We start from the raw sequence: 12,995 nt of genomic DNA on the forward strand, positions 1-12,995 counted from the left end.
GGAATATAATTAAAGCTGCATTTCCAAAAAGCTATGAAAAATGAATGATAAATTGTCAGAATGTCAGATATATCATCTGATATATTCAGTATATATATAGCAATGGAAATTTGTTTTGAAAAAGAAAACAAAAAAGTTCAAAAGTTGATAGATACTCGTCTTAAGATGTTCATTAAAAGATGTGACATGTGTTCAAAACCCATCCACCGTCGCAAGAGAGTGTCTTATTGAATAGGAAAAAAAAATCTATTTTTAACTATTTCTAGACAATATGCCATAGAAAAAGCAAACTATTAAGAATAAGAAGTCGTTGGCGACTTGATTAAAAAATATTCAGTGTGTTGTCCACTGTTTTCTTCTATGAACTGAAAGTATAAAACAGCGTTTTTCACGACAGATTGGAGTATTTTTAGTGGTGATATTGTGAATGTTCTCACTTCAATGAAGTTCACAATCAGTGCACAGTATCTTTTAAGTCATCTCACAGTCAGAAGTTGCACCGTTTCAGTTCATTTGATCGTAGTGGCCATGCTGTTGAAAAGGGTGGCTGGTCATTCTGTCATTTCCAAATTGTAATGACCGCAGTTGCTTCACTGAGGTTGCAGGAGCTCCATCTTGTCTAAAAATTCAACAAACCACACGTTCGCTCCATCGAAGTGCTGGAATGATCTCATTGCGCAAAAGAGATTTCAAGCTTGATCATTGATTATACAGATGACAGGACCGAGGGAAAATCTCTTTACAAGAAATGGGTGCCCCTATTCTGCAATTTCAAATATTGATAGAATCTTAGAGTTGAAAATGAACATCATCTGTCCACAAAATATTCTCTGTCCATGCATTATCCACGATCGAGAAATGGCAGGACAAATTCTTATCGTTTCAGAAAACATTGCAGGACATTTTGCAAATATTTTCGAAATACTACAGATGTTTTCAAAGTTTTGAGCATCATGCTGAAAGGCCTATCTCCAGTTCAAGAAGTTCCCTGTTCACTAGATGTTCCCGAAGCACTGTTGCCTGCAACACTTCTGCTCCACTGATGTCGGAGCAACTGCTTCCCTCCTTCTGCACATTTCATGTCTCTTCAGATGTGTCAATCGTCTTCTCCGAACGAATACACTTATTTGACCGGGGATACTTTTTATACTTTTTATTGCTCAGATTTTCTTCAATGCCATTATCTCATGGTCATCTTTCTTATAAAAACGCTTGGCAAGCAGAGCCTGATCCTTCAATGATAAAGTCATCACTGTCTTCTCAGACGCAGAATAACAGGCATATTTCCTGCCTTTATAACACAAGTATAATGCGCGGAGCGCATATCATATCTTTCAATTTGCATCTTAAAATTTTCTTATCTTTTAAAGCAACAGTTTTTTAGCGTCTTATGGCACCCTCTAACGGCCCACTTTTGAACTATTTTTTTCTTTCTGGGAAACAAATCCGCATTGCCTCACATAAACTCAGATTAAATATGTTTTTTTTTCTTTTTACAGTTTTAATTATAATCCCACTATACTTTGTTCTCTTTTCTTTTAATAGCCCTGCAAAGTTGGTATGTTCATTTATATATATATTTTGTACTTCATTTTGAATAATATTCTACATATCAAAGAAAAATTATTTTAAAATACACTTCCTGTCGATTCATATGCCATCCGAGTCACAGGATTAAATAATAAATACATCGCCAAATATTTGAATGTACGTTGTTTCATAACTGTACTCTACCATCGCTTTTTTTATTTATTTTGTAAGATATGCATCTTGACATTCACCAGTCTGTGCATTTCGTCATGCGAGCAACTTAGATGATCTTGCATATTGCTCTCCCACATTTTTAAGTCGAAGATTTTAACATCAAAGTAGATTAATTTTCACGCAGTCATAGAAAATGATAGGGCTAACAATAAGAATGACACACATTATTTAAAAATATATGAATGTCATCTTTAATTCAAAATAAATTGTCTAAATCGTTTGTTTTATCGCGATGAGAAATTCATTCCTAATTTAAAGGAATATATATTAATTTACAGAGTGACTAAGCAAATTTTCGTAAACTCCATACATTTTTATGATTATTAAAACACGTGAGTTTTACATAGAGATTTATTTGTAAAATGTCATGTATTTGTTTTAGACAGCATTGTCTGATGTAACATAAATCGGGCATAATAAAAGATTTCTGAACACTGAGTTTTCCATTGTGAAATATTTGCACAATGAGGAAGGACCTTTATACTGACTAGGCTGAACCAGTCACTTGGTCCTTATATAGTTTTTCTTTAGAAATTTTCTTCTTTCTTCAAAAAATATTTCATTAAAAATTATATAAATGTCAGAAGGGCACGTATAAATCCATGAGTTGCTTATGAAAATATGCTAAGCAAATTTGATTTTGAATCACTTTTGCAATAAATCTAAGTTTTTTTTATGAAGATTTAGTAATTTTATTTTTTATGAAATTCATTTTTTTCCATTTTTATTGTAATAATTACGGCAGGTCAGGTTTTCAATATTTTGCTTTCAAAAGTTTTGGCGTTCCCAGTTTAGAGATTAGAAAATAATTTGTTCCCAGTTAGAACAAATTATTTTCTACATTTTCAGACGCTAATTACAGGGCGTTTTTATAAAATGTGCATCATTTGCTATTTCTAGTTTTTTAATATTGATAATTATACATTATATTATTTTTAAAATGATTTTTTTTAAATTTACAATTAAGTACCGCCATATGTATGGAATAAAAACTATGAGAAGATTAATTTATTACTTGATAAATTTTTTTGAAAATAAAGGGTTTCAATATAATGGAAAACACACAAGTATAAAAAGTTTCAAAGACCTGTTATACCATGAAATGATAAAAAAAATCGATTTGTGTTTACAGCGTGATTTAAAACATGAAACAAATCAAGTTGAATAAAACTGTGTAAAAATAATCGAAAGTAAATGATTCATTTTTTTATATTTGTTAAGTAATTTTCTTCACAGAGACAAAATTCAAGTCGACATTTCGTTGGGAGATCGTCAAGTCGTAGTACAGCGCCATGTTCCTGAATATACTGTAAGTTCATTTTCCGTCCTCTCATTAGCAAAATATGTTGAAATTAATGCGAGATGAATAAAAAAAAATGTATAGAAATTAATATTTATTGAAAAAAGAAAAGAATATAAGACCTTTACATTTTAGACTTTAGGCATTTTGTATGCCGACGTGAGAAAGTTGAAACTGTGACATCTTTAATAAAGCCATTAGACAGATGCCATGAATTTTAATCCTCATTCAGTTCTTAATTTCCGTTAATTTCTCTTTACTTTGGCGAAATTTATTATTATTAGATATATTATATGCTACATGTACTAGAATAAGTTAGAAGGGAATAAACGAAAGATTGCGCTTTTGAAGCGTTCAACATGAATAATAAAAAAAGTAATTGATTTTTCTTAGATAATCAAAAGAAATAAAAACAAAATAGAACAGTTATTTATATTGTGACGAAGATGCAAAGAATAACAAGTCACACTTGTAACACTATATCAAGCTTATTAGCTTTAAGCAACTCGTAATATGCTAGCGAAGAACTGACTCCACTGCAAGATTTGGCGATTATGGAGCACCTGCCTGGCGTAGCCAGGCTATCTCCTTCCTAGTAGCTTGGAGTCTTGGCTGAATATGTGCCCTGACTCCACTGCTTGTGGAACTCAGAATTTATACCTTCACAGAATAATCTAAAATTATAAAGAAGGTTATAGAAAGTTCTAGAACATTAACAAATGAATTATAAGAAATTCAAATTAAAGCTCAACCTTAAAACTAATGCGACTTGGGTGGGATTCGAACCCTTGACCTTATACACTGTAAGTGCGTACTTTACCTCTGAGCCACGCTAACTGTGTATGGGTTTGCCTTTTCCAACATTATAGTGGAATGAAATGCGTCAAAATCTCCAGGCTTTTGACTCTATAAATATCACAGTTTGGTCTGATGTTACTTCCTCGTATGTCTTACTATAGTCCAATTAAGCAGCACTATTTAGAGATGGGCCAGTTTAAAAAGGGTTACAGGCTCAAGCTTATTATCCCAATCATACATAATTCGCATATAGTCAATGAATCTTACCAGTTTCTTTCTTAGTCTTTTGTGATTACTTACAACTTTAAATGCTTGCATACCTATAAAGCCGCTTAGACAATAAATAAAAAAAAGGATATGTTAAAATAATATATATAAAATTTTAAGCCAAGAAGCTGCAACCGATGAAATTCGCTGATAAATCCAACTAAATAAATTTCCTTTAATTTCAAAATTTTCTGTTAAATGAAATTTTAATAATTAATAATTGTTTCCAAATTGTCCTCTTTGGTCTAATAGCCTGAGCTTGTACTGCCTAGTTCGAGGGATTTGTATAATCTCAGACAGTTATTTTGTATTGAAGTTGTAATCGTAAACATGAATATTTATAAAGATAATACCAGAGCCGACGAATAATTCAATCTTTAAAATTTCCATTTTAAACCGGGCCGTTAAACCGACATCAAAATAAATGAGCTACATATTTTATGAATCCTTAAATTTGAAATCGAACTAACGAAGACTATTAGGAATAGATCATTAGAATCCTAATGTTCTAATTTATTTATAAAGGACGTTCATTTCACTATATATGGATGTTTATATGTTCCTACACAGTTGAAAAAAGCCCAGATTGTCATTTTTTTAGATCCCGTAATCGTAAGAAAAATGGCTGTAACGAAGGAAGACCTATTTAATGTTTCAGGAACATGAAATTTGAGAAACTAAACCTTTTTTTAATAGAAAAAAAATCCCTGTAATTTAAAAAGATTATTGTTGCAAACTGAATAATAACAATGACTTACTCATTATAATTGTCTAAATACCCTTTACTCATTATATTAGTGCAATTATCGCTGATCACGTAAAATTACGTCCTTCCCATATTGGCTTTTAGACGACCGAATACTTACAAATGAATATTGAACTAAAAGTGATTATACAGGAACTGCATAAAAGATAATCCGTTCTGGAATTCTCGTGATGCTGGGGGCGGGGGGTGTCACCGAGCACAGAGGAAGGAAACATTTTAATGAGTGTGCTTGATTTTTTTTTTCCTTCGCGTTCCAGATTATCATTTGCATGGTGGATGCAGAATGAGTGGCTGTCATACGTGTTTGTCGAAGACTTTTAATTTCTCTCATGAATGATGAATGAACGAATTGAGCAGATATCCTAAACCGAATTCTGCCCAAAACTTAGGGATTTTCAAAAAGAAACAATGAGTAAGATTCAGCATGTGTTTGGAGACGTGCTATGTGAGTGTCACATAGCATTGGTTCAACTCATTTAGAAATGACATCAGTGAAGGATAGCCAATGTTCTCGGGGGCCACAAACACTGGAAATGCAACTGTTATTATAGAAGTGGTAAATCTGATAAAAACTTGTAATATGACAACCACAAAAGAAATACTATTAACGAATTCATCTATTCTATGACGAAGTTCTGAGAAAAAGGCCAGACTCCTGGATAGCGAAAAATTAGTGTAAACTCCCAAGTATCCGGTTCGCGACTATCCGACTTCCGTACTATCCAGCCTACTTTTCTTTGTCGTAATTAATTGAGGAAGCCAAGGCATTGCGTTGTCAAAATTGCCAAGGCATTGAAAGCGGATATCTGCTGCGAACCTCCTAAGTGTTGTGTGCAAAATATAAGTTGTGACAGGAAAAAAGCAGCGTTCTGCTCGTTGTTCATTGTTTCGTCAGTATGAAACGGACCTCAGTTGTTGCCGCTGTTCCTGATTATAACTGCATAGTGCGTATAAGATTCATAAGTTACTCTTAGGGTATGCTTAATGTTTTTTTAAGTATACCACAGTGAAGTATACAGAATTTATGTTATAATGTGAGCAGTTTATATCCTTTAAATAACTTTTTCCCAAATAAATTCTTCCAGTGCAAATTTAAACATATATAAACTAACAGTACAGAGCCTTCTATTTTAACTCGACACGCTACCGGCAACTGCTTCTATGTTACACCGGGCCGCAGCCGTGCTCATATTCTACGTGGTTTTAGAGAAATTTAGGGCTTAGTACTCAATAAGAAATGAGAAAATATGTATTGTAACAGTCAGTTTTGGAATAAAAACTTTGTTTTCTGATATTGGTGGGCAAAGAGAGAGTTCATATCCGGCTTTTTTGTTATCCGGTCTGTCCTTCCTCCACATTAGGCCGGATACTCGGGAGTATACTGTAATTACACTAAGACAATACTCCAGCACATTCCTGTACCTGAGCCAGATTTTCTTGACGAATCATAGTTTCCATGCCGTTCGCAAATCTTTCTACTCTCCGGACGTGTCTCCTTGGAAATTCTGATTGCTTCCACATTTGAGGATCCCATCTTGACAGTGGAGAAGAGAAAATGCAGAGCGACACCCGAGATGAATATCATTCCAAAGGAAATCTTCAGGTGCTTTCGGCAGTAGAAGAATTGATGAACTAAGTGTGTGGAAACACAAAGAACTTACTTTAAAAGGTATTAGGATCCAAATCACATAACATGAAAGAGATTTTTTTTTGTCCAAATTTCGGATATTTTTTATGCAGCTCTTGTGTCAAAGGTCGCTGCTTTGTAAGCCTACACCTACTTCTGGGCGGTTTTTGGCCACTTTAAAAAGGCAAATTATGTTGATGCCGTTAGAGAAAACCGTTTTATAACCATAAAATTTCAAAGTAAATTTTAAGAAAAAAATTCTAAAATAGGTCGAGACTGATTAATTGAAAAATCTAAAGCTTTGTCTGTTTTTCCATCAAATTAAAATTTCCATTTGTTTAATCCACTAAGTATTTATCCCTGATGAATATACTTTGTATTGAACAAAAAGAAGTTTTAAAAACATATGACAATAATTGGTGGCAACTGCGTTTCACTATTACTTCTCTTCTGAATGTGAAATAAATGAAACTTTTGAGACATATTTCTCTAAAAGGTTTTCTGAAACAGCAATTAGTAAATTTAACATAGGATCCATTATTTTTTTTATTTAACTTTGTGTTTGTTTCGTTAAACAAAAATGCAATAATTTTCTAATACATTTCAGACTGGTTACCTCTTCAGTTATATTGGAGGTCTGATGGGTTGCTGGCTGGGAGTCTCGATATGGGCTTTCGCTGGAATAGCAGAAAATATTTTTCTAAGAGCGATTCAATGGATGGAGCATATCAAACGACATTTTAAAGAATCTTTTGCGGAACAACCTACTGTTTTTTCAATCCGCCAGAACAATGGGCTCATTATTAAAGATTCGTGATTTTTTTTGATACAGATATATTTTTTATCAATAAAAAAGTTTCGCAGACAATAAGATGGTAAATTCTACCATAAATTCGTGTATTTGTGTAGTATTTTACTTCAATACTTAAGAAATTATGACATGCAAGTTTCTCTTTTGAATTTTTTAAATCGCATTTTTTGATTTGTCATAAAATTATCGAAACTTGTTAACATTACTCATTTTATAAACTTTCTTTGTAGACAAAGTTGAAGAAAAACAGTACATTCAAAGGGTTTCAATAGTTATTCTCGCTAGTAGAATTAATAAAACAAACACTGTGATAGATTTAAAAGAAACAAACAAAAAAATCAAATGCAACATAACAAGCGCATAAATGCATCACGACAGATTTTTCTTTTATGTTAAATATTGAATATTCCCCTCTATTTCAGGTAGTGTTGAAATTCTACAGGAATCATGGGAAAAGCGTTTAAAATTAAAAAAAAAAAAAAAAAAAAACACACAGAAGATTTTGTTACAGACACTTTAAAATCCACTCTGCTGTCAATCAGCGAATCTCGGATATTTAACTTCTCCTATCTTAATTGTCAAAACTAATAAAAGACAATGGAGATCTATATCTATTGGATTAATTAAACTGAAAATTCTTACAAGCGAGCACTTGCCGCTGGAATTTCTGCCATCCTACTCATTTCTCTGGATCCTAAATGATCATTTACGCTAATTTGCCAGTGTAAAAACAATGTGTTGATTATACCTTTTCTAAACTTAATTTTTATTCCATCCCGGGAGGAAAATTTATGTACAAGCAAGACGCGACAGTCTACGTCACAACACAAGAACGGAAAGAGAAAAGAGTGACAGAAATATTTTTCTCTGTGATTTTATACTATGAGATTCTGATAGGGATTTCTTTACACGTGTCGATTTAGGTAAGGGGAAAATAAGTATATTTCAAAACAATTCGCTTAAGCAGTTTTACAGAGCTTCTGCAGCATTAATCAAATTTAAGGAAAATAATTTGATCAGGAAATAAGAGAATGAAGTTAATATGGATTAAATTAAGAAAAAAATTTAGGAAAATAGGATTTAATTAAGATTTAGAAATATCATTATATATATTGTGAAATTAAAAAAAAAGCCCCATTTCTCGCGCCTTTTCACCCAAGATCCCTGGCGCTCACCGAGCCTTTAATCCGCGCCTGATTTTCGGATTGTCGACACAAAATTGGTAAAATTATGTTAAATATGGTTTAAACAAGGTTTTTTTTTGTGTGTGTGTGTGTGAACATGATACATGTATTCGTGAAAACGACTTTTTAATCAATATTTCATAGACAGTTGATGTTTGAATAGATGAACAGATAGTTTATATTACTGTTTTAAGCACTTATCGACTCTACATTGTGTACATCCATCCAATCATATAATGAATATTATTAGTCATCGAATGATAAGATTGCCAAAGGTGATCACCCTAAGCGCTAAAATCACTTAAATTGTTTCATTCAGCCTTCATGTATTATTGATGTCAAATATTTTGTCGGAAGGTCTGATAGGTTACTGTGTAAATCCACAAAACTTTCAAAATGCTGTTAAGATTTATATAAACCCACAGTTTTTATTGGTTTAATAAATGATTTCAAAAGCTAATGCCATCTATTTAAGTGCGTTTCCTGGCAAATATAGATGGCGCAATGTGTTCTTCGATTGCATAAAAATTTGTAGTTATAATATGGGGAAAAATTGCGATTAAAAAAAAAAAAGCAGATAATTTTTTTAAATATACCATGTGTAAGCTTTCTGTCAACAAATCTCTCTCTTTTTTTTTAAAAAAAAAAGATAACAAGCTTTTGAATTGTATGTACATCATTTGATGTATCAAAATAAGAAAAGAGATATTTTGATTCTTAAATTTTAACATGCAAATAACAAGACTAGACGGATTCACATAAGATAGAATGAAAATACTAAATATTGTTACTATCATGTTTTCGTGTAGCTTATTTATTCTTTAATTAGGTCGAAAATTTACTGCGGATCAGCATTAGAGTATTTCAAAACATTTTGGATACAGGATTTTTTTTTTTTTTTTTTTGTACGACATTTCAAACTTTTGCTTAAATATTTTATTCAGCACACCGCATTTTTCAAGAATAAACATTTAATATATAGACATTTTAGATTAAGTATGGAAGTATTGTTATAGAAGATACGAAATAAATTAAGAAATGATGCTAATTTATTCATAAATATTTCTTCAATAAGAATCGATTTTTTATGTCACATGATTCTGAAGCTTGAACTATCGGTACACAAATTTTCATGATTAAAAATTATTGCATCCAAAAATAAAGATGGTGTACACGTTCTGCCGGAGTATTCATAAAAATTTTTACATGAATTAATTCTTTAAAAATATCATTATTCGCTTTGAAGATATTTTTTTTTACCCTTTTTGATATCATTACTGGCAATTATTCAATTAATTAAAAAGAAAAAACTCTCCAGCATTTTATTCATTCACCAGAATTGTTATATTGGTACCTTCGTCCTGTCAATAAATTTAGACCATTGTAGTTTCATTTGTTTAAATGTATTAGTAAAAAGTGGTTCAATAAAATTCTTGGTAAATGTTTCTTGTACTTTCTTTTTATTTAGTTCATGCCTTTCAAGGTAATTGGTTGTTATCACAATTTTTCCAAGGTTAAAATTAATGTTAAAGATAACATTTTACTGCCATCTGTTTATATAAATGCAAATTTAAGAAACAATTTCAGAACAAAACAACGTATTTCCTTAATGTGTATCTGAAAAAAAATTATTCCAGTAGTGTATGTTCACAACATGTATTTTTTCTCTACGTTTCAAACTCAATTTAAATTAAATATAAATACAGTAAAATGTAAAATTAGATAAGGTGAAAGCTAGTTTATTACTTACTTGAAGTCTTAACACGTGAAAACAGAAAGAACAAAGGCCAACTGTGAATGTAATTTTTTTTCTTCAACCGAATTAATTAATATAAGTTTTCTCTTGGTTGAAATAAAAACACTACGATGCAGTGAGAAATGTTTTTTTTTATATCGAACTTCATAAATTAAAAAACAATTCAGAACAAGATAACTATATGTTAACTTGAATAAAATGCATGTATTATGCAGAACTACAGTTGTCGCCTCTTTTTTTTTAAATAGTTTCCGGCAAAAGTTTAAACGATTTTTAATATACATTTTAATAAAAAAAAGTCTTCAAAAAATTCATTCATAAACAAACAAACAAAAAATAATCCAAGGTACATATGTTATAGATTTGTAGTAATTACAAGATTACTTTTACAGAAATTTGAACCTTAAGTATTATACAGAATGCTCACCCTTGCCACCCTCTAAACTTCGGAACGTTTTCTGGTATATTCATTTATATATTCTGGTATATTCGGTATTTTCTGGTATTTCAGAAAAGTAGCTATGCCGTACCGAATAAAACCGCCTGCCGCGTTAGTTGGTGCAAAACTATGGAGATAGCATTCTTCTCGCGAAAACTGAAAGAAAAAGAAGGGGGTGGGAGTAATGTACAAAGATGTAGAGCATCATTGATTTAGTACGAAAATATATCTTGCGAACATTAATGCGAAGAATAGAACAGTTAAAACCCGCATTTGTTTTTTCATGATTGCCTACACTGTGAAATCACGAAGCTTGAATGGAAGGAGAAATGATTATCTTCCGTGCAAAACATGACAACGATGCAATGTGGTGCAGCGATATCGTTGTGTTCCCCAATCAAAAGGACTGAGGTTGAAATCCCGAGGATTGCATCCTTGTGATTGTCTTTATAAACAGAGTGGATCATGTAAATGGTGTGGCGTCAACTGAACTCAAAGCAACTTGTATAGTGCTCGAAATTTTTGCAATATATGCAAAGACGTAAGAAACATCACGCCTATTTACCTGAGATATCTGTGAAAGACGCATCTTTTTTGGAGTTGTAGTATCCCAATGCTCATGCTCATGGAGCGATTTTCCAAAGCTGAATATTATGAGATGGTTTTACTGTACGGAGAGTGTGGCCGAAGGTACGATAAGCAGCAAGGTAGCACCTGCAACGTTTCCCTGCTGACCCGCAATCCTTCTCATCAAATCATTCTATTATAAAACGCTTAAGGAAGATAGGTTGCTCGATCAGTCTAGCTAGATCTGAGAGACCAGCTAAAATAGGACAGCAGAACAACCGAATGAGGTATTAGCATACGCCGTAGCATATCCGAAGATCGGTGAAGATTTGGAAGGTGAACATTGAACAAGGGAGATCAGTGAACATTGTGGCCATTCAAAAAGTCAGGTTTCGAAAATACTAAGCGAGTTAGGCGCTCATCCATACCGACTAATGCGTCAACATGTTTTACTCGGCGGAGATGCAATGCAATGCATGTTCCAACTTCGTCATAAATCAAATAGAAGTGCCAATAGTTTGGTAGATATAGTGATGGATAAGGCGTGCCTTTCAGGGAATTGCATGTAAAATAGGCAAAGCACCCGTTAAGCCGCGGTCCAACGACCGGATGATCTTTATAGATGTGGTCATAAAACTGTCACCCTTCATTCGTGGTGTCACTCCCGCCTGTGGCAGCGGACCCACGACCAGAGAAATCTTCAGACGGCACGCGTTCCCCTTTCGACCGCTCAAAACCCTCAGTTTCTTTGACTCACTTCCCCCCCATAGCCCAAACAAATTTTCCGGCTCTTTGATGTTTATCCATCTACCGACATTTTGCGGGAAACTACAGGCGTACCACGGACGAAGGGGGAGTGTGGTCCCCCAGTGGGTTGGATGTCAGATTTATGACCAAATCCGTGAGGTGGCAGGTCGTTGGACCGCCGCTTTACTGGGGTCTGGAAAATCCAAGATGTTTTACCGACGTTCGGCATCAAATGCGGTTTGCTATTAACGTTTGGTGCACAGTTTGGAATAAATTTATCGCCCCAGCATGTTACGTTGGCACATTAAAAGACGCGTTACGGATGCGCGTGACAACCTGTTGCCCTCTATGCTCCAGCGTGTGCAATGTGAAATTCAAACGAGGATCCCATGTGCATTGCAGCTGACGGTGAGAAGGGTGAACATCTCATATGATGTTATGTTGTAATAACTACTAATTATTTTTTCTCAGATCGTTTGTTACTGCCCAGTATAGGAAATAACGAAAAAAAAAATGCGCGTTTTAACCGTTCTGTTTTTCGCATTAATGTCCACAAGATGTCTTTTCATACTAAATCGATGATGCTCAAAATCATTTATATCACTTTTTTCCCATCTCCTATTTTTATCCCTATCTATCTATTTTTGAGATAGGAATGCCATCTCCTCAGTTTTCTACTAGGTGGCGCGGTAGACGGCTTCATTCTGTAGAGCATTTCTGCATTAGTACACCTAAACACCACTCCTGTGAATATAGCAGCAGCCATTCCGTAGTTAAGAGGATGGCAAGAAACTTTAGTGTGCAAACTGTATGTTCAGAGATTTATAGAGAATATAAAGCTCATCTATCATGCAGTTTCTTCCGTTTACATTAGAAAAATAAAAATTTCCTCTAATTTTAAATAAGATAAGTATCATAATATCAGATAACACAGCTATTCTTTCAGTGAATTTAAAATACGTGTAAAAC

General features: G+C 33.2%; 1 protein-coding gene across 1 annotated transcript in view; it reads left to right on the top strand.

The window, feature by feature from the left end:
- The window catches only part of LOC129974957 (uncharacterized), a 66,219-nt gene extending 58,840 nt beyond the window's left edge, over positions 1 to 7,379 (top strand). The window contains exons 9-10 of the mRNA XM_056087777.1: positions 3,001 to 3,073; positions 7,130 to 7,379. Of these exons, the coding sequence (XP_055943752.1) occupies positions 3,001 to 3,073; positions 7,130 to 7,339 (283 nt within the window). The 3' untranslated portion in view covers positions 7,340 to 7,379. The remainder of the gene's footprint in view (positions 1 to 3,000; positions 3,074 to 7,129) is intronic.
- Positions 7,380 to 12,995: the final 5,616 nt, after the last annotated feature.

Source organism: Argiope bruennichi, chromosome 7 (genome assembly GCF_947563725.1).
Source record: "Argiope bruennichi chromosome 7, qqArgBrue1.1, whole genome shotgun sequence".
NCBI lineage: Eukaryota > Metazoa > Arthropoda > Arachnida > Araneae > Araneidae > Argiope > Argiope bruennichi.